Source organism: Mytilus californianus, unplaced genomic scaffold, assembly GCF_021869535.1.
Source record: "Mytilus californianus isolate M0D057914Y unplaced genomic scaffold, xbMytCali1.0.p SCAF_3, whole genome shotgun sequence".
NCBI classification, from domain to species: domain Eukaryota; kingdom Metazoa; phylum Mollusca; class Bivalvia; order Mytilida; family Mytilidae; genus Mytilus; species Mytilus californianus.
In genome coordinates, this window is record NW_026262679.1 from 118,426,749 (window position 1) to 118,448,443 (window position 21,695).

Sequence of the window (21,695 nt, forward strand, 5' to 3'; positions counted from 1 at the left end):
TTATTGCTGGTCGAACATTTAATGGATGCATACATAACTCGAAATTTGTCAGGTTTCTTTTTTTAATTTCGGACGCCTATACATAGTGGATATCTTGTAATGTTACGTCTTGGCTTGCAGTTTAGATGTAGTCGACCTTTTCTATAAAAAGAAAATGTTACTGAGGCGCACTTCCCTGAAAATACTAAGATTATAAAAGGAATAGGATATATGGTTGCCATCTTAGATGATGAATAGTCTTGCTATTAACGATTGGAAGGTGAGCAAATGCTGAATTTGCTGTCAATAATAAAAACTACTAATCAACAATATTATAGATGAAATGTTCAATTTTCATAATCACTTTCATATTAAAGTAAATTTTGGTGGCAATTTTTTCTTGTTTTCGTATTCAGTTTTCTTGTTTGGTCTTAATAATAATAATAATGATGATGATTTATTTTATTATAATAAGTTTATAAACAGTCAACACATTTACTTACCATGCATTCTTCATAAGCACGCGTCTTATAATAACCGTTTCACAGATGATATCGAATATGTTCCTTATGTCGTAACTACAACACCCTTCCCTTTTCACGAATGTGAACTACCGAATTAGACTATTTACCGGATTTGTAATAACATAAGCAACACGACGGGTGCCACATGTGGAGCAGGATCTGCTTATCCTTCCGGAGCACCTGAGATCACCCCCAGTTTTTGGTGGGGTTCGTGTTGCCTAGTCTTTAGTTTTCTATGTTGTGTCATCTGTACTATTATTTGTCTGTTTGTCTTTTTATTTTTGGCCATGGCGTTGTCAGTTTGTTTTCGATCTATGAGTTTGACTGTCCCTCTGGTATCTTTCGTCCCTCTTTTATAGAAGCACTGCTCTTGAAACTGAAGATTTTGGCAATAAGTTTTTGATAAAAAGTTCAACAAAGTCTTGAAGGCAAATACGAAAAACAAATGTCTTCGGATTGTCTCCCATTACAAATTATTTTCACTTGACGTCCCCAAAAATTTTGTTCATGTTCAACAACCATAACTGTATCGATCGTTGAAACGAAAACACATGACTAATATTTAGGTCTTTAAAGTTTTGAAAATTTAAATTTAAATGTTCAACATGTAGGTGTTAGTTAAGGATTGCCTAATCATACATATATAGTGAATTCTGACATACTAGTTCAGAAGAATAATGTCGTGGAGGTATACCTATAGTTCTGGGATAGAACCTCGATCCTCATTAACAGGTAAGTAATACGTTTCTCATTGATTGACCAAAAATGTGTTACTTTTATTATGAATAGATTGTACTTTGATAATGCTTTGTACATTTATGTACTATCAAATTGTTTGTATGTCATTGTACATGTGTTAAGGTATTTTCGTGTTATCAATTGTTCTATAAATACTCAATAGAGTTCCTATTCATAAACTACACTTTGAATAGCAAAAAGCTTTTTGCATTTAACACCCCCATCATTTTTGTTTGGAACTATAATATTATTAGTCCTGCGTTGGTTTTATTCAACATGTTCAAATATTGAAAGTGATCTCCTATCTCCTACTTTTTATATTCAGCACATACACTATTCCTGTCAAGTTCAACCAGACATCCTAATGAACTTAAGATTTAACTTTATTAATCTTAAAGCTTTAACCAAAGTCCTTCTAGATGCAACGCAACGGTTATAACTTGCAATTCCAAACTTCATACAATCGACAAGACTTAAATGTAAGTTCTTTATAAGTGCTCACAGATAGCCTGAACCGACTTGAATGTAAACACTAGCATATCAGACACCCTTACACTCCTTGCATGGTTATATGTGACGGTGGTGATATTTCATACCAGCATGAGGATACCCCAAGAACAGTTTGATATGCACACTAATAGACGAATACTAAGCACCAAAAAGTCACTCTCATTAATTTTATTTCCACATTGTTCTTTCAAGAAAACCTTTACACACAAGGATATGTTTACAGTCAGACAAGCAAGCATTTACTAGAATTAAAACCACGTGACACAACCTCTATCAGTCGACTTGTTCTAAAACAGGTTTAATGACAATAATTACATTAACGGGATCATAAAATATGTAACAATTTTCAAAATAATTTTTCTTCGTTTCCTGATGACCAATAGTCCACGACAATTTTAACTTCCATCAGCCCCGCACAACCAAACCAACGTATCCGGATGTCACGAATATATTTGTATATTCCCAAAGTTATATCAGAGATATGGATCACATAAAACAATATCAAGAGCATAACACCTATTCTGGAACAGGTATCATAAGAACTCCCTTTTAATGGGAGATTTTCTGACTAAAAAAGTGTGATCTTTGCTATCAAGTCTCGTTATTCAGTTGAACTAAATTCCCCTATCTGAATAACTATGAACTATATTGCCTAAGCGATTGTATTCCTACCAAGATGTGACAGGTCCAATTTTCCGGAAAGAGATGAAGACTGAACTATCTAACAAAGTGCGGAAAAAACCTCGATAGCAGTCTGGTGTTTCAAGGAGCGAAATTAGAAACTTTCACTATGCCTTTCACTTGTCTAGAAGTTTCGAAGATAGAATATAATTTTTTAAACAGGAACTCATTAAGCCATTTTAGGATATGCTATCAGTACTTCGTCGAATGTTCGGTTCAATAGATTACAGAGAACATAATAGAATTTATCAAACAAACTTGGTTGTATGAAGTCTGAAGTTCTTTGGTCTATAGAGTATAGTTATCTTATTGGCAATCATTCCGTATCTCCTAATTTTTATATTCAGCACATACACTATTCCTGCCAAGTTCAACCAGACATCCTACTGAATCTTAGTAAAAAAAAATTATACTTTGCAGTCAATATTTTGATTTGGACGATATCGTTGGATGGTAACCTTTGAACTATTATTTTAACGAAACAATCGTTGTTATGTTTGACTGCATTTATGTGTTTTTATTTATATTTTATTTCGTCTATACATGGTCATCATTTCACCTGTAGAAATGTTTGTTATACAAAAACATTAAAATAATAATAAAAAATAATATTAAACCAAATCCAGATATATATTAAACATTATCGAAAACCGATTGGTCCCTTCAAATACATTACATATACATTTCATGCTCAAATAGTATTTATAGTATATATAGTTGCTGTGGGGAATAACTTGACATTATAAAGGAATGAATTACGTACAGGATGATGAGTAACTTACTTTAATAATCTCCATAATTATTTTACAAAAAAATTTGTGGGAATATATTAATGGAGAAGTATTTTCATAATAAAAAAACAAGTGGAAAACTACTACTGTTCTAATAAAAAACTGTGCACGAAAAAGAATGAAATGAAACACGGATCATTCCTTTAACCTTTAATTCGGATTATTATGAAATAAAATTAAAGACCTGCTTAGGAATGTATGCTTAAAAACCTCTTACTTGTGCATGGGAATGTAAGGATTTTGTAAAGTAAAAATAACTAATAAGTGACTACAGAATATAGTATTGTGAATAAGAAACATGGATAAGTAGTGATTTGTTTGATACACGTTCTAATTGGACAAGTTTTATGCGTTTTCCTTTGATGTGATTTTATAAGAGCTTACGGGAGATAATTTAACCATTGACCCGATCAAGTGATGCTTTTAATTTTGGCTTTAATCCATACCTGAACCTAATGATTGAAATTTATGGAGCATGACTTAAAAAAAATATATGAATTTCTGTGGCCATTAAAGGTTTACTATAATTATGAGAGACTGAAAATATTATAAGGCTTTTTCAAGAGCAGACTCTTATGTGATAAGATTTCGAGTGATTTTGCCGAATCTAAATGTCTTCATCAAAAAGAAATACTAGTTTTACAAACGTGACAAACTTTTCTCGAAATAAAATTGGCTACTGTGTCCAGTTATACAACATTGCCTTCAGATATAACGTTGACAGTTATATTTTATTTTCTTAGTGTGCTATTGAAAATCTGAAAAATACAGAGATAAAGAAATATTTAATGGTTTATGTAGCCTAAGTTTGTATTTACAACATAGAAAGGATTGTGTGTGCACAGACATAAAATTTATGGATGTTTTCGATAATATCCCAATTTTTATAGTCAAATAAGTGTAAGATGAAATGAACATGGCTGACCTATATTATTTTCTCTGATAATGGCGTAACCGAAGTTATAAGTGATCTTGACACAACATGGGAGATAACTCACTTGACAGAGACAATTCTGAAAATCAAGACATTTTTGACAGCAGTGAGGAAGAGGTTATCATAGAGGAATATGAAACCTTCTACGTCCCTCAACATTTACTAACCGAAGATCAGAATTACTCTGAAAAATGTGACGTGAAATCATCAGCAACTCATCTGGAACAATCTGAACGAAACAAATATGACTGTGATTTAAGAAAAGAGAAAGAGACTTCAAAAATAAAAACCATTACCAGAATTGACGAGGAAACAGAAAATGTAGTTATTTTAATACGACCAAGAAGGAGATCTGTGTCTCCAACTGAAGACAAAACCAAAAGTTTTGGAAATATTTCTGAATCTTGTGGATGGACAGACAGTGATGTACCAGAAAGCCAAACTTTAAAAAGGGATTTATGCACGACTTCTTCAGGAGAATGTAAATTTAATGTTCAAGATGATAACACGATTTCCTCTCAAACTTTAGAAAATTATAAAAATGAGAAAAATTCACAGAAAGAAACATACTGTGATAGAAATATTAATGCCAATACAGGACCAAACGGCAGCAATTGTTCGAATGGCAACTCAGAAACACCAGAAAATTCCACCTTTTCAACATTTGAGGAAAATTCTCTCCAAGTATCAGTGTTAAGTGATTTAAATGGAAATGACATTATTACAAGTACTGAAGAAAATTTACCTGACGACGAACTAACATCTAAATATGAGAACCAAGGAGCAAGACCTAAAACTATAGCCAACCTGGCAGCTTTAAAAGAAGACACTATTGTGGTTGGAGAAAACGAGGTACAGTGTACAGTTATGAGCAAGTCCTCTTCTAAACCTGGAATTTCTAAAGAGGCAAATGAAAAGGTGAAAAAGCTTAAAGAAAATGGACACTATGACATTCTGGTAAAAAACTGTAACGTTCCTGACAAGAAAGGAGTAGTTAATGATATGGTGAATAGATTGAACATTGATAATTCAAATCAAGAAATAGACGAGGATGACGTCCTTATATGGCAATTAATGAAATCATTAAAAGAAAGGTCAAACAAAAGTGAAAGTAGACACGATATAAATCAGGATATAAACCCGTCAGATTCGAGTCCTGAAGATAAATGTGACTGGTCATATGAAAAGGCTACGCTAAGTAAAGACAAATATTTATCAAGGCGTTTACAAACAAAAGAAATTGGACAAGTGAAAGTAATAACTTTTATGTCTCCTGCAAAAGAGAAAGGACATGTTAAAATTACTCCATTGAAAGTTTCAAGGACACTCCCGTTTAATGTCAAAAATATTTTTCAGCAAAAAATGGAGGAATTGAAAAACAAAAGACGCGTTTGCTTGACTGGAGGAAAAGAACTCATTTTTACCACAGTAAATATTGATGATCCTTGTTAAGAAGGTCAGATTTGAAATAACACAAAATTTAAAATGTCTGATACTAAATACAACAATACCTCTACCACAGACAAAATGACTTCAATAAATCATTTGAAAACTAGAACGATTCGGTTTATATACTCAGTAATGTCAGTTTGCAATATCAAGGCCATGCCACCCTATGCACGATCTATTAATAAACATTTTGTCATTTGTGATCTTTTACATTATATAAAGCTGAATTATTCCTGACCTTGACCTTGCAGATAAATATCCCGATCTAATTAGCAAAATATCTCCTAGTGTAGTAGGGACCTTCAACAAGCAACAATTAACCATAGTGTAGCCACAATTTTACAAAACACACCTCTGTTATTGGGCAACAATTTTACTAAATATTTCCTTCCAAACATTCATTTGTTCTAAGCTCAGATATGATCAGACTATGGAGTATATAAAGCTGAACTATGTTTGTGAACTTAACTCTGACCTTCAGAACATTAAAAAGTTCTATCCTGAAAACAGCTTGTACAGACGGACAAATGGACTTGGATTGAGTTTTGTTTTGTTTTGTATTTTTGCTTTTTCATTAATGTTTAACCTAAATCTCCTCTTAGACAGACAGACAGACAGTATCACAGCTTGTATAATGAAAGATTTTAGAAGTATCATTCTAAGAACAATTTAAGTTAAATGCACAGCGATCATAACAACTATGACGATAATAAAAACAGATATATGCCTTTGTTCAAGAGGTTTTGTCATTCATAAATATTTCAAATATGCGAAAAGTTACCAACTGATCTGAAATGTTTTTAAACATAAAATTCTGTATGCATTTGAAATATACATTCCTAAATAATTAAAGGAATAACCCTCCAATCAAGTATATAAATTTTAGCAAGAATAAATTCAGTTGTATGTTGGAATCTGTGCTGGTGTTGCTATAACATTAAAAATAGCAGCACAATGTTTTAGAGGCTTACTTTTACTGGTAGAGTACACTACAATATATAAAATAGGAATTTTAAATATCTTAAAGTACCACTATCATGCATGCTTAAAAAAAATAATAATCTATTATAAAACCTAAAGAGAAAACAATTGTTACATTAATTTGCATGCACATCAAAGAACAAAGAATCAATAATGTCATTTATAGATAATTCAAATTACATAACCATGTGATAAAAAAACTAATAAAAAAGTTTAATGACCTTGACAAAATGAGAAGACAATTGATGACATTATTGCAACAAGCATTCAAATACATTGCAAAATATGTAAATAATCAGATCTAAGATGTATTCAGGAAGCTTAAAGCTAATATTTTATTCACCAATACTCTTTATTTGTGCAACTAGAAAGCAGACGGATCAATAAACTGGAATGTTTTCTGATATTGATTGTACAATGTTTAGAATATTATGGTGGAATACATTAAATTGCATGGACGTTTACAATGGTTTCCTCAACAGAAAATTCAGAGAATTATCTTTGGGATGACAGGCCAAAATGTCTTATGGTCTTGCAAGGTATTGAAACATTTTCTTGTTTTATAATACTTTTGGTCATCTTGACCGTGAAGATGTCTAATTTGATCAGGGCGTTAGGTTGCATAATATATAATCATTAATTACAGTCATTACTTTGAAGATTGTACAAAGTTGCTGAGTTTGCAGTTATATTTCCACAAATGTACATAGTATTTTAAAAGGAAAAAATAAATGGTTTTCAGTTTTGAATATAAATTTAATTGAATCAGAAATGTTAAAACAGAATTAAATCCATTCCACAAGCAATTTACTTATAAAAACATTCCAATGGACACAGCATAAAATGCATAGTTTTCCTTTTAACTCAAAATACTTTTTAGAATGCATCTAGTTTTTAATATGTATTATTTTCTATTATATAATATATTTCATGGTTAAAAATTTATATACCATGAAGACATGAATGATCCTTTGGGCAGACTATAAATATGAAGAAAAAGAGGTTTAGGATAGACATAGACAAAAACCAGCCACAAAAAATATCAAGATATCTAAATTTTGTAATATGGTTTTCAACAGTTGAAAAGTGTCCATATGTCAGGTTCTGAATCTCCATGGATACATTGTTATTTGCTCTTGTCACTGTGCCAACATTGCTTTATTTACAGTTGATATTTTATGCAGATATATGTTTACTCAGCTCAGCTGCTCTCTTCACATGAAACAGAATAACTATTTATTGGGTCTGTAGTTAACCTGTTGCATGGTTATATTCTGTACACACCCAATATTATCTCTTTCTCCTTTGGTTGTTAATATTTCCTGCATTAAAACTGGTTGATCCTCTGCATAACCTTTGTCATTGTCTCGAATATGCATGAAATACTTGCCACTGGATATTAATCAAATCTTATTGAGACATTGAACTTCTTTTGACTTTTCATCGACATTTAAAAACGCTGAAATTTCTGTAAAATTGTATGTTTCTCAAAATGTGTATGACATATTTTATGCTCAATGGGATTCACTAGACTATCCTTTTTTACATACAACAAAATATGCACATTTATCAATGTTATGAATCACATATTTGTATTATTATGTAAATCATAAAGTGATAATAAAATTACACTTCATTCATAAAGTTTGGAAATTTACGTTCACATCATTACAAGTATTTAAATCTAACACCTCCACATACAAGTATCTTAAATGAGTGAATAAATCTCTTTAAAAAGAGATAAATAAAACATTTCTCTCAACTATTCTAATTAAAGGTCTAAAATTCTCAGGGTTAGACTACCTACAATCATTACTAACAGCCAGACACTATACAGTAATTCAACAGTCTTACAGTTCAGTGGAGTACAACTAATATGAGGCTCTAAGTATATAATAAATGTTTCCAACAGTAAAACTACCTTTAAAGTGCATGTAGTATAAATTATAGCAAGATACCTGCGTTTCAAAAAAAGATTTTTTGTTGTAAAAAAGGAAAAGAGTGTACAAAATGTGTTGTTCCATGTGTCACTGGTAGTTACCCTGATTACCATTTAAAAGTATACATAAAATAATATTTAAATTAGGTTTTGTATTTTTTAGTATTGAGGTACCTTTAAAGATAACCTTTCATAAACTGTGAAATTTCATCATTACACCTCCAATATATGACTTACAAATGGCCAAAATATGTTGGTTTGATAAATTGTACTTCTATGGATATACATGTATTGGTAATAAAAAAATTAAGTTCTAATCAATCGGTCATAAAAGTTTTTTTCCCCAAGTTGAAAATGAATATTGTTATCTTTTTTACATTGTGAATGTTGGGACAGATAGGGGAGGGAATCCATATAAAAATCGAGACAATCGATGAATATTTTCATTTTGGCCTAATATTATCTGGTACATGTATTTTTATCTTTTATGAACTAATTTGAAACACAGTATGTCCTTCATGGTGTGTTCCATTGATAAAGTATACAATAAACAGGTAAACCATAAACATATTATAATACTGATAGCCTTAAGTCCATTTTGATTAAATATTTTGAACAAAAAATATGACCTATTTTTGAATTTAGCACACCTGGTAAATCTGACCTTCAATATTTTGGTTAACATGCAGGAATCAGGTATGTAAACTGGAGATTGATTATATATCATTATTTTCTTATATTTTATTTAAGATTGCTAATATTAAAAATCAGTATTTGAATCTGATTTCCCATGAAAAGTTCTACAAATATGTCAATAAGTTAAACAATTTCTCAATGGAATAAGTGCTGTCTAGCTAGTTTGATAGGGCAATTACAGTCCAATATGCCTTCTTTACAGCAACAAGAAAAAAAATAAAGCAATTTACTAATAATACACCTGAAAATGATCATAACGAACCGAGTGAGTTAACATTATATACGTAACTTTCTCTTGTAATACAAAATTCATATGTCAAAACTTTTTAAAGTATTCATATAAAAAGAAGATGTGTTATGATTGCCAATGAGACAACTCTCCACAAGAGACCAAATGACACAGAAATTAATAACTATAGGTCACTGTATGGCCCCCAACAATGAGCAAAGCCCATACCGCATAGACAGCTATAAAAGGCCCCGAAATGAGAAATGTAAAACAATTCAGACGAGAAAACTAATGGCCTAATTTATGTACAAAATAATGAACAAAAAACAAATATTTTACACATGTCTGCATTCTTCAATAAACACATCCCTAGTGACGTTCAAATAGAATATACATGTAAAACTTGAAAAGGTCAAAAGAGTTATTCATAACAAGATAAGTACTTTCATATACACTAATGTTTACATAAAAGAAAACTGCCTGAAGTGTAACATATACTATAATCTGTCATTTTTATAACATTATTTCACTGTACAATAGACTTCTTCAGATCATTCATTTCTGGAAGAATTATCAGTAATGATTTAGATGGGGGTGTAGAGGACTTGTGCCCCTTCCCCATTTTTTGTTGGGAAAAAATCTCTTTTTTTGGCATATAATTGTCAATTGTTTTACTTTGCTACGTTCAGTGCTACTTTTACTATTATAGATAATACATTGAACCCTGGATCGGCCCCTGATTATTAACAAAGAAAACTTTATTGAAGTGCTTTTGTTTTTAATGGTAACGCCTTTCTTAACTTTCTTTATATGCAACTAAATGTACAAATGTATGTACTTTTTTCTTTATATCCAACTACATGTACAAATGTATGTACTAAGACTTCATCCAAAATTAGCTTCTGTGGCTCTATTCGTAAAAAATATAACCATTAAAATTGATTGTAAATTATACTTTAATGTTCATGATTTTACTGTATTAATCCCAGTAAGATTTTTAGAGAAAATAGTTGCTAATTCTGTACACATTATAAACATCATGATACAAAACTGAAGCATGACTCTGTATAAAATTTTACAAAAAAAAAAAGGAAAAAATATGAATTTACCATACAACAATGAACCATGATAGCCAGGTTTGGGGGAAAATTATCATTTTCAGCATCTTATAATTCTTTAGAAAAAAAGACATACCAATAAATTTATTTTATGATGTTATAATGAAATATATATATAAAAACACTGCATAATACATAAGTTTCTTACCTATTTGTAAAAAATTTTAATGAAAATTAACCATTTAATCTATCAAATCAAATCAACTGTGAAATGAAAATGACAAAAACAGAACAAGAATGTGTCCGTAGTACATGGATGCCCCACTCACACTATCATTTACTATGTTCAGTGGACCATGAAATTGGGGTAAAAACTCTAATTTGACATTAAAATTAGAAAGATCATATCATAGGGAACATGTGTCCTAAGTTTCAAGTTGATTGGACTTCAACTTCATCAAAAACTACCTTGACCAAAAACTTTAACCTGAAGCGGGACAGACGGACAGACGGACGGACGAACAGACCCACAGACCAGAAGACATAATGCCCCTACTACTATCGTAGGTGGGGCATATAAAAAACCTTTGTACATCTTCAATAAATAATTTTGATGTTGTAGAGTTGAAAAAAAACATTTTCCTGACAAATTAAAAACTAATTTAATTTTTACATCAATCTACAATATGATTTATAAGTTAGCAGAACACAACCTCATATCAATGAACACTACAGTCTTTATTATTGAAAGTAATTTAACAAAATTCACATCTTTGATGAGATTATTATCTCAATATCTCATTAAACTTTGTTTTTGAGGTAAGTAGTGTTTTATGTTTTGATCATAAACCAGTGAAAGATGTCATTTACACAAAGTGATGCAATCATAAAATTAGGTACACCTTTGGTAAACATTGTGAAAATGAAAAGAATCTAGATTAATAACTGTAGGAAATGTAATTTGTAGGCCTGTAATTTAAAAAAAGCTTCCAGCATAAAAACTGTCAGAAAAGTTAGCTAGAGAATGATGTATCTATAGGCAGACAAATAAGAATATAGCCTTTGGATAGAGGTGTCTCCATATCTACCATCACAGAGGCATAAAAAGACAGAACTTAGAATATTGATCTTCCTTCTACTGTTATGCTACATGTCTAATTTAATAAAAGGAATTTTGATCATTTATATTCCTTTTTCAAAAGACAAACATTTTTCTGATAATAAAAATACAACATTGGAGGCCAAATATCATTGGTGAACTATCTAGACATCATTGAGATGGGAGCCATCTCTGTGGGCCCCGCTGTGAATAATGTGTGGTAAAAAATTTCTATCTTTACCATAGGACATGGGGTTGTCAACTGAACCAAAGTTTTTGACCTTGACCTTTGACCTAGGAAGTTGTACAAACATTATGACACACCCTCTGGTGTTGTTTAATATACATGTAAAGTATAAAGTATGAAATGATAACGGTTCTCTAGATATAGAGCAGACAGACTGATCACTATAGGGCGACCCGCCATTCTAATTATATAACAGTAGTTTACATCATACCCAGTTGTATTTAGATCCATTTCACAGTGAACAAAGACATCAAAGGTCTTTGTTTCCATTACTTATTAGATTGATGGTATGTAGTAAATCTGTAACCAGCATTTTTGGAAAATATACTGAATTTTGTATTACTTTCAATGTGACAAATAAATTTCTGCCTAATGACCTGAGGCATGGGAATCAAGGACAGGGTCAGTATAATACAATGAAAGCTGATCAAAAAAATTTTGTTTTATTCACATAGTTACAGTTGTTACGACCTCACCCTTCAGATTTAGAAAAGATTAGTTGAAAATAAAGAGTGACCGCAAAATAACAAAATGTCGTTGATAGCAATCTATATCGAATGATCAATATCAACATTTACAAATTGTTTTTTTTTTAAATTTTTTACAGATGTACCCCTTCACGAATCAAAGACATACCAGATGTCATCATCCAATGTGGTCTTTCCAAGACATGATTTGATTGGTTCATCTAAGTCTTCATCATCCAGTAGTAGTTCTACTATTGGTTCATACAGATCATCTTCCAGCTCTGGATCATACAAGTCTTCATTAAGTAGTGGCTCAGTAGTAGGCTCGTCTAAATCTTCCTCAACCGACGATGGATCAGTGACCTATAAGTTATCTGGTAGTGATTCCACTGTAGATAATGACAGCAAAGAATTTGATACCAATGCTAATCTAAAGGACAGCAATGTAAGTATAATCCTATTTTTACACATTTACATTATATTATACACACATGTACTGAAACATGAAACAACTTTAAAAGATGAATAAGTTCAACATGAATCCTGTCACCTACATCCAAGGGCAGTAACTCCATCAGAAGTACATTGTTGTATATCAACATGAACAAAACATTATATGGAAATGTATATATAGAATTAGGACAAGTAGTTTTCCATATACGACTGTGGATATGGATATACACATGGACTCCAAAGTTACTTTAATATTTCCTCTACTTTGTTGAAGTGAACTAAAAATACCATTGACATTGACAATGTAACTAGTTTATTCTCTTCATCACTTGTTCTTGCAGTAAAATTGAATGTGGTTATGTATATTGTCTATAATTAATTCAACAAAACATAAAATGAAGGTTGATACCTGTCAATCTATAACAGTCAATAACAAGAATGTGTCCATAGTACAGGATGCCCCACTCGCACTATCATTTTCTATGTTCAGTGGACTGTGAAATTGGGGGTCAAAACTCTAATTTGGCATTATAATTAGAAAGATCATATCATAGGGAACATGTGAACTAAGTTTCAAGTTTCAAGTTTCAACGCACAGACCAGAAAACATAATGCCCCTACTACTATCGTAGGTGGGGCATAAAAATTCATTCTATCTTACCACAATAGGTCAATAGTAAAAACACAACTACTGATATATAATTAGATGAACTTTATTTTGAACTGTGGTGTAACTGAATATTTAGTTTCAATGAATTTGGTTATTCATTTCTGCTAGCCAAAAGTCAAAGTCACAATCATACCAAACTTCCAAGAAGATGTCTTTTTATCATTTGTTTATTGGGTTGCTGTCTTATTCTCTATCAGATCTACTAATTTTGGATAATGAAATCTATTCCTGTCACATGATATTTACTTCAATAATGTTGTTGGTCTATTTAATTCTAAATAAATATTTAACTTTTAAAGTTAATTGTACTTATACTTCTACATAAAAGAAAACAAAATAAGTCTTTTCATTTGATGCCCTATTTTATCTTTTGACTGTACACATGAAAGAGTTTGTGTTTTTTCTTCCTTGTAAATTGTCATTACTAAAGATTTAAACTTATAATATTAATTTTCTCTACATGGAATAAATTCTCCATACAATTTTTTGCCTATTAGATCGTGTTTTGCTTGTTTGGAAATCTGAAATAATAGTGAAGATATAAATGAAAGGAAGTATGGAGTATCTTAGGGCAACCGGACAAACCATAAATCCCAATAAAAAGAAGTTTACAGAGGCTTTTGAGTAAATCATTTGAATCCATGAAGTAGACTTTTTTTAGCCCCCCTTTAAATAAACAATCAAAAAGTATTACAAAGCTATCAAGTAATATACTTCAGATGTTCACAAGATATTCAACTGTTACATATCAGTATCTACATTTAAAAAATTTGTCTTGCATATTTGCTTTAGGACTTCAAACTCATTGCATCAAAGCAAATTTGCAAATTAACCTCATTTTGAGACCATGTCAATTACATCTAGATTTAAGTCACAACCTTACTTAAAAAGATTTTGCTACAAGATATCTTAAAGAAAGATGTTAATTCAGATAAAAATATCTTTTGGGTAAGGTTGTGGCTCATTTCTAATTTTGTCAAAACTATAAAGAAGATAAATTTAGATCAAATGTGTCAATTTTAACATGCCAATGACATTTCTACACTAAATTATTCAGATAATATCAACCTATTTTTTAATCAATAAATTGACAACTATGTAAGGATTGAAAATTTTTCATTTTATTTGCAATTTAAGGGGCCAGACTTGGTAATTCGACAGAACTTCAAAAGTTTCCTCCCAAAGATTCAATTAAGTCGAACTTAAAAGCCAATATTTGTTTCGTAATAAGATAAGTATTGCTTCAGGGAACTTAACCATAAATTAACACCACCAAAGACATTCTAATGATTTTTAAACCTGCTTCGCTAAAATCAAAATAAATCTGACAACTTGCAAGAGAAAAAGTTAAATGTATGAAATTTTGGATGTAGAACATAAAATCCTTCACTTACATGATAAATACAAAATTACGTATCTTTGTTTTTTCAGATGGTTGAGCAGACGAGTCAAAATGAGTCAACCACATCCAGTGGCAGTTTGTCTGACTCCTATGACATAGCTGTCAAAATGCTTAGCTCATCACAGATTGATGAGGCAGAGAAGCAATTTCTTTTTCTCTATCAACAAATGCAGGAAAAATCAGAAGATACAACACAGATTCTTGTTCAAACATTGAATGGGCTTGCTGATGTCTGCACCCGAAGAAGTCGTATGTGCCGGTCCAATCCGATGGAATGGCAGTGGCTTTGTATGCATGCAATTGCTCTCCTTCAATATACAATGGAAATTTGTGATTCTGAATTAGAAACAGAAATGGAAAATGATACAATTGAATGGTACACAGAACAAAAGCACGATCTTGAACAGAAATGTAAGCCTTTAGAAGACAGTCTAAATAGAGCTTTATATAATTGTATGAAACATGAAGCAAGAAAATATTTGGACCCTTTTCGTTCATTTTCTCTCCCCAATACTCCTGGAACACCATCAAGAAGTATGTTTCCTTTATCTACTGGAAACAAATTCACACTATATTCAACCATGCATTCTCAAATCATTAGTAAAACCAATGAAAACCAAAGTGCTGATGATAGCCATTCTGGCCTGTCATGGCTATCCAAATTCCATCAGTACTGTAATGACAGACTTCAAACCAAAAATATAGGGACTATTTTCAATAGACTTTTTCTTAAAAGGCAGAATCATTCCAAGCATGAAAATGATGATACAGAAAGTGTGGTATCAGGAGGTTCTTTAGATTGGGATCATAGTGATTTAGATAGGGAAATTTGTAACGGTCATCCACCGGACGAGGAATCAGAGTCTCCTGTCAAAGAACATTCACTTGGTTTTGAACTTGCTGCAAGTGACATAAACAATGAAGGATGGGATTTCTTCTTAGGGGATCGCAAGAACTGTACTTTTGAAAGTGTAGTACAAGTAGCGTCAAATCCACATCATACAAATGGACCTTCGAAAAAAGACATTATTGACATTCAAAGAAGAGAAAGCATTAAAGAAAAAGAAGTTGTCTCCCCCTTACATGATCATAGTATTAAACTGACTTTGACAAAATGTTATGCTAAGTTAGCAGATAAACTAATGACAGAGGAAGAATATGCAAATGCAGAAGTCATCTATGAACAAGTGTTAGAAATTGTCGATGAAATTCAAGATGGTACTGCTGGCATGCTTAGATTTTATGCTAGACTTCTCAAGAATTGTGGAACTGCAAAATCAAAACAAGGAAAAATGTCTCAGGGGTTAAAATTACTGAACAAAGCGCTTGAGACCTATCGTGACTTACAAGATGATGAGGCTAATTTTGAAATAGCTCTTGCTTTATTGGAACTAGGAAATGGTTATGTTACTGGTCGAGATAAAGACAATGCTGTGTTCAGTTATGCTATAGGTGCCATTTGTGAATTCTTCGAAAAAGACGGATCTGATGATGTTACAAGCTCTACATCAAGTTCAAAATCTGAGTTTTCTTCACCTGAGAAAATTGAGGAAGAGCAGAATATTGATGATGCAATACAGTGTTACAAAGAAGCTTTACACCTCCTGCGTAATCATGAAAGTCAAAGTGAGGGAAAGCAATCAGATTTGGTTGCAAGATCGACTAGAAGATTAGCGGACTGTTACTTTATGCAAAAAGAATATGATAAGGCACTTGATTGCTATGAAAAATCTTTATCCATGTTAAAGAATACTCAATCAGTAGGACGAGATCTTGTCTTAGAAAATGCTCATGTGTTGTGTATGCTTGGTGTCTCTAGTTTTATGCTGCTAATGTTTCCAAGAGCTGCATCAACCTTTGAACTGGCTTTACACATGGTAAAGTATGCCTTTTCGCTTAAAAGTACATTTTTCCATGGACTTTTACTGGCCTTAATGGGAATTACATTCTATAAAATGAGAAATTATCATCGTTGTGTATCAATGTGTTTTCAGGCTTTCGAAATATTTTGTGCCCTACATGGTGATAAGTTACCAGAATTACCAAAGCATAAATTCTGGCTTGTTTGCCAAGTTCTCTATGTCATGGGAAATTCTTACAATAATCTGAACTTGCATCAGAAAGCAATCAAATATCTTTCAGTGGCAAGATCAGTATTAATGGCATCTAAAAATAGAGATCGTCGACAGTTCATGAGAGTATTGCAAATTTTAGGAGATTGTTATTTTGCTCAGTACGATTATAAATCAGCTTTACAATTCTACAATGAAGCCCTGGAGTATGGAGATTGTGAAAGTCAGATTTCCTTCAACGAAGTTTTTGATGCAAATGCCAATTCTGATGAAATGTCAATGCACAACCAGCTTGTTAGCAAATCTGCAGAGGCTCACATTAGCATGCAACAATATCAAAATGCAGTACACTATCTGGAACAAGCTCATGACATGCAAGAAACGATGGGAGATGATATTAAAGGAGACTTGGCCGCTACTCTTCATTCTCTTGGACAAATGTACTGTGGAGCAGGAGATGTGGATAAAGCAATTGATTCGTATAATGAAAGCTTAGAGGTCTACAGAGAAATTCATAATGGAAATTTAGGGCCCGAAGTCGTTTCAACATTAGGAGATCTTGCAGCAATGTGTTATGTAAAAGCCTGTCTTTGTGATGACGTCGATAGCGAGTTGGAAATGATTGTGGCCACTGAAAAATACTTCCAGGAAGCTCTAGCTCTTGGGAAAAACCCAGTAATAACTATTCGTTATGCAAATTTTTTATTTAGCCAAAATAATTATGTTGATGCTGTTAAACATTTGAAAACTGTTCTAGAGATAGAGGACATTGAAACAGCACAAGATCTGGTGTATGGTGGTTTAGAAAAAGTCACTCTACCAGATGTCCTACAAGATGAAGTGGACTGTCAAGAAGAAGTCGTACTCCCACCATCCTCCCTTGCCAGATATTTATTGATATTATCCCATATAAACTTGGGCCATACAAAACTTGCCGAGGACAATCTAATCGATCTCCTTATGGAAACATTAGATTATGATATTCCAATTTTATACTCAGTGCTTGGATATTCAATGATGGAGATGGGAGTTATTGAAGAGGCAATTTGGTGCTTTGGAACAGCAGTATCTCTGGAAAATGACTATCGACTTGCAATAGATAATTTCTGTACATGTGTCTGTATTTGGGTTTTACAAACTTTAGAAAGAGCTGTTGAAGTAATATGTACTTATTATGGAATATCTGTTAGTCCCATGTACTTGTCCACTACAAGTGAGAGCTCTTTTTCTTATTCAAACTACCTTTTCTGATAAGTTTCAAGAACATCAACCCTATAAAATCCAAACACTATAGAAGTTGTGGTATGACAATTAAAAAAGACAAGGTAAAAATTTTCTTTAACCTACAGACCAAAATGTTAGTGTTACAAACATAATGTTGGGATGAAAGATTGCGTTAAAATAAATTTTCAGTGAAATCCAAATATCAACCAAATCAGAAACAATTGGTAAAATTATAAATGCTCAGGTACAATCTTCTTAACAATAATTTACAAATCTTGACCTTTTATCTCCTTATAATGGGGCTATATATACATACCTTATCAGATTATTTGACAGATAACATAGTCCGTAAAAACTTTATCATTCAGATTTCTGAGTGCATGTTTCTGGAATAACCTTCATCATAGAATGCTTGAGACCCCATGTTTGGACAGTCAAAATATGAACTTTTAAAAGCTGAAAAACTAAAAGGTCAAAGCGATATTTGTAGATTTTTTGGCATGTTAGTATCAAAATATTAATGATTTTTAGCTATAGTAGGTATAATAAATAAATTTAAAAAAACTGTTCTGATAAAAATTTATATTGCTGAGAAGACAATCAGTTAGGTGATGAAAGGGAGATTACTCTTTTTTATCATTATCAATTGTGTAACATTCAAAATGTTGTAAAATGTGAATAAACTGCCTATAACAGTGACTTTTAAATAATGTTTTTTTTGGTTTTTTTCATTTTAAGAAAAATGAATTCTTAAATATAATAATGTATGACAAAAATAAAATACCTTCTAAAATTAAGATACTTTGGCATCATGACAATATAAAATAACTAATTTGAATGGCATAGACTATTTTTACTGAATCAAAATAACCAAATCAAAACAAGTTACATAAACTTACATCTGATAATGTTTTGTAAACAAATTAATAAAATTCCTGTTTACAGATACAATATTTTTATATTGCTTGTACAATATATGCATAAAAAATACATGTATTATATTATATAGTATACTCAGTAATAAGTACAAGCGTAAATACACCATGTTTAACAATTGCTATAATCATATAGTGTATTGGCTATTCTATTTAATGTAGAGATAATTTTTAAAAACTTCTATTTGTCCAGTAAAGAGTAAAGACTGAAGCTTTCATTAATCAAATTTCGTTTCTTATTAATATTGGTAGTTACAAATATTTAAAAATGTGATTTTTCCAGTATAATAATGCAGTCCGTTCCATTCTTGTTTTCTAGTATTAGTGTGTGGCTTGTAAATCCTTATTTTGATATCTAACTCATTTCAGTATGAAAGCAATTTTTCTTGTCGGTATGATTGTCTGTAACTATACTAACATTGATATATCTATAGGGTCATATCTATAGGGTCATGATGAAGTTTGAGAGTATTTGCTAACGTCACAGTACCTAAATTTCACCTATTCAACACAAATTGCTGCAGAAATCTTACAATTTTTCTTTGAGACTAGATAATTTGTATTTTTATGATTTGACATTATATACGTCTATCAACAAAGGCAAATATATCTAAATATACACAAAACGTTCACAGTACATATCAACAGATTAAGCATTCACTGGAAAAAGTTCACAAAAAGTCATCTTTTAAAAATGAGCAAATTAAATATGTTACAAGCATTCAATTCTTAAAAAATGAATAGTAAGCATGGACTAATGTCAAATTGTTCTAAATATTTGAAGAAATAAAACAAAACATCTGTTATTCGATTTTTAAGGATGTGAATTTAAGCATGGTTGCAATTTAGGTACTCCTCATTACAGAATCATGGATCGTTTGGAGGTCGGTTCAAACCCACTTTTCTATGATTCAATATAGATACAAAATTATATTGGTGGAACCATATAGTAAATAATGACACATCTACAAAATAAACACAGAATGGAAAGTTTTGCCTGGGTCATAAATAAAAGTAGGTGAAAAAACTGTCAAATAGGTGCAATTTGGGTATCGTCACGTTAACTGTGAATAAAGATATCTATCTTTGATTCTGAAAACAAGAGAGGGAGTTTTCCAGCTACAATCTCATCGAAGGGTAATAGCCTGAGATGAGTTGAAGCTAAGAAACTTCCTCACTTTGAAGACCAAAAGATAATCTGTTTATTGATATTTTCCCAAGTAACATCAATGACATCATCTTCAATCTATTGTAAATTCAGAAATTATTGTGAAAAATGCAACAGTATAAGGTTCACAAAAATAAATACCTGCATTCATAATTTCAAAAGGGATTTTTCTAAAAAAATATTTTGCAATCACATTAATTAGAATTTGCATTTTTGCCAGAAGTCAAGGATTTGCAATAATAAATGGACACATTAATTTCTGAAATAACAGTTATTTACTGTTATAAAACCATTCTCAGTCCAATAGCTAGGGGTTGAAAATTATCACACAGAAAGATCAAAGGAAAGTTTTAAGAAAATTGAGTTAAAAAGTAGTGTCATTCCGGCCTTATTTTCATATCATAGAATGGCTGGTAAATAAGCTAAGTGTTTATAATCAAAATATATTAATTAATAATTAATATGCTACATCAAGTGCCATTATTTGTGGTTTTTATTGTTATACACATACAAACAAAAAACATCTTGTTCTTTGGATATTTTAAGTGTAACTTTTCTTTTTTCTTTCTTTCTCTCTCTCTGATTTGTGTTGTTACAATTGCATTTTTAAGAACTTTGAATATTTCGGCCAAAGAATATGTGTGTTAAACCGGTGACTTATTATTTATGAACAACTTAACTTTAAATCTCTTTACTTTTCTTTCACTTGATACAAAACAAATATATATATGTAATATACCCACATATATGAAACTTAAATAATTCAGGGAAAAAGTCCAATGTAGATATGCAAATTTCAAATTTAAGAAATAATACAAATATTAAAAGAACAAGATTTTTTCTGTGTTATCTGATATTTAGTTGTAATTTGTTACTTTTTCTAGTTTATAGTAATTGTTAATTATTTCACATTATTAAAATGTTATAAAATATTTTGGATTTACATTTCCCATGATAATAACAAATCTTAGTTTAAGATGGATGAAGTAAGAGTTGGCCTTTAATTCCAGTACATGTACCAGCTTTTGGAGGCACAACTAGGAGGAGAACAAAGTTTATCATCTTTAAATATCATGAATAGATATCAATGCATATAGGCCTTTAAAAGTTGACTATACTGTATAGGTTTTTCTCATTATTGAAGGCTTACGGTGACCTATAATTGCTTATATCCATGTCATTTAAGCTCTGGTGGATAGTTGTCTCATTGGCAATCATACCACATCTTATTTATATATCAACTGTTAGTCACCTCGACTTGTAGACAGTTACTACAGCTGTATTTCAACATACATCTATAGTTCAAGACAATATTACAACAAGAGTGCACACGCTGAAATGTCTCGCCTGCTTTACTGACCATTGATTTTATGTTGAAAGTCTTAAAGATAATGGTATTACTAAATGCATTACAGAAACTTAACATTTTTAAAGATCTATGACAATGAG

The 21,695-nt window shown here is 31.3% G+C and overlaps 2 protein-coding genes across 3 annotated transcripts; both read left to right on the plus strand.

The window, feature by feature from the left end:
- Nucleotides 1-505: 505 nt before the first annotated feature.
- Nucleotides 506-21,178, plus strand: LOC127735952 (uncharacterized). Of its 2 annotated transcripts, none has more exons than XM_052246411.1 (3): nucleotides 506-1,235; nucleotides 12,463-12,767; nucleotides 14,877-21,178. In XM_052246411.1, the coding sequence occupies exons 1-3, from the start codon at nucleotides 1,181-1,183 to the stop codon at nucleotides 18,168-18,170; spliced, it is 3,654 nt and encodes a 1,217-aa protein (XP_052102371.1). In that variant the 5' UTR covers nucleotides 506-1,180; the 3' UTR covers nucleotides 18,171-21,178. The 2 variants fall into 2 exon arrangements, with proteins under 2 accessions (XP_052102371.1, XP_052102370.1); XM_052246410.1 differs by lacking the exon at nucleotides 506-1,235 and adding an exon at nucleotides 6,762-7,126.
- LOC127735957 (uncharacterized) lies at nucleotides 3,299-5,806 on the plus strand. The gene has a single exon (XM_052246422.1). The coding sequence runs from the start codon at nucleotides 4,206-4,208 to the stop codon at nucleotides 5,607-5,609; it is 1,404 nt and encodes a 467-aa protein (XP_052102382.1). The 5' UTR covers nucleotides 3,299-4,205; the 3' UTR covers nucleotides 5,610-5,806.
- Nucleotides 21,179-21,695: the final 517 nt, after the last annotated feature.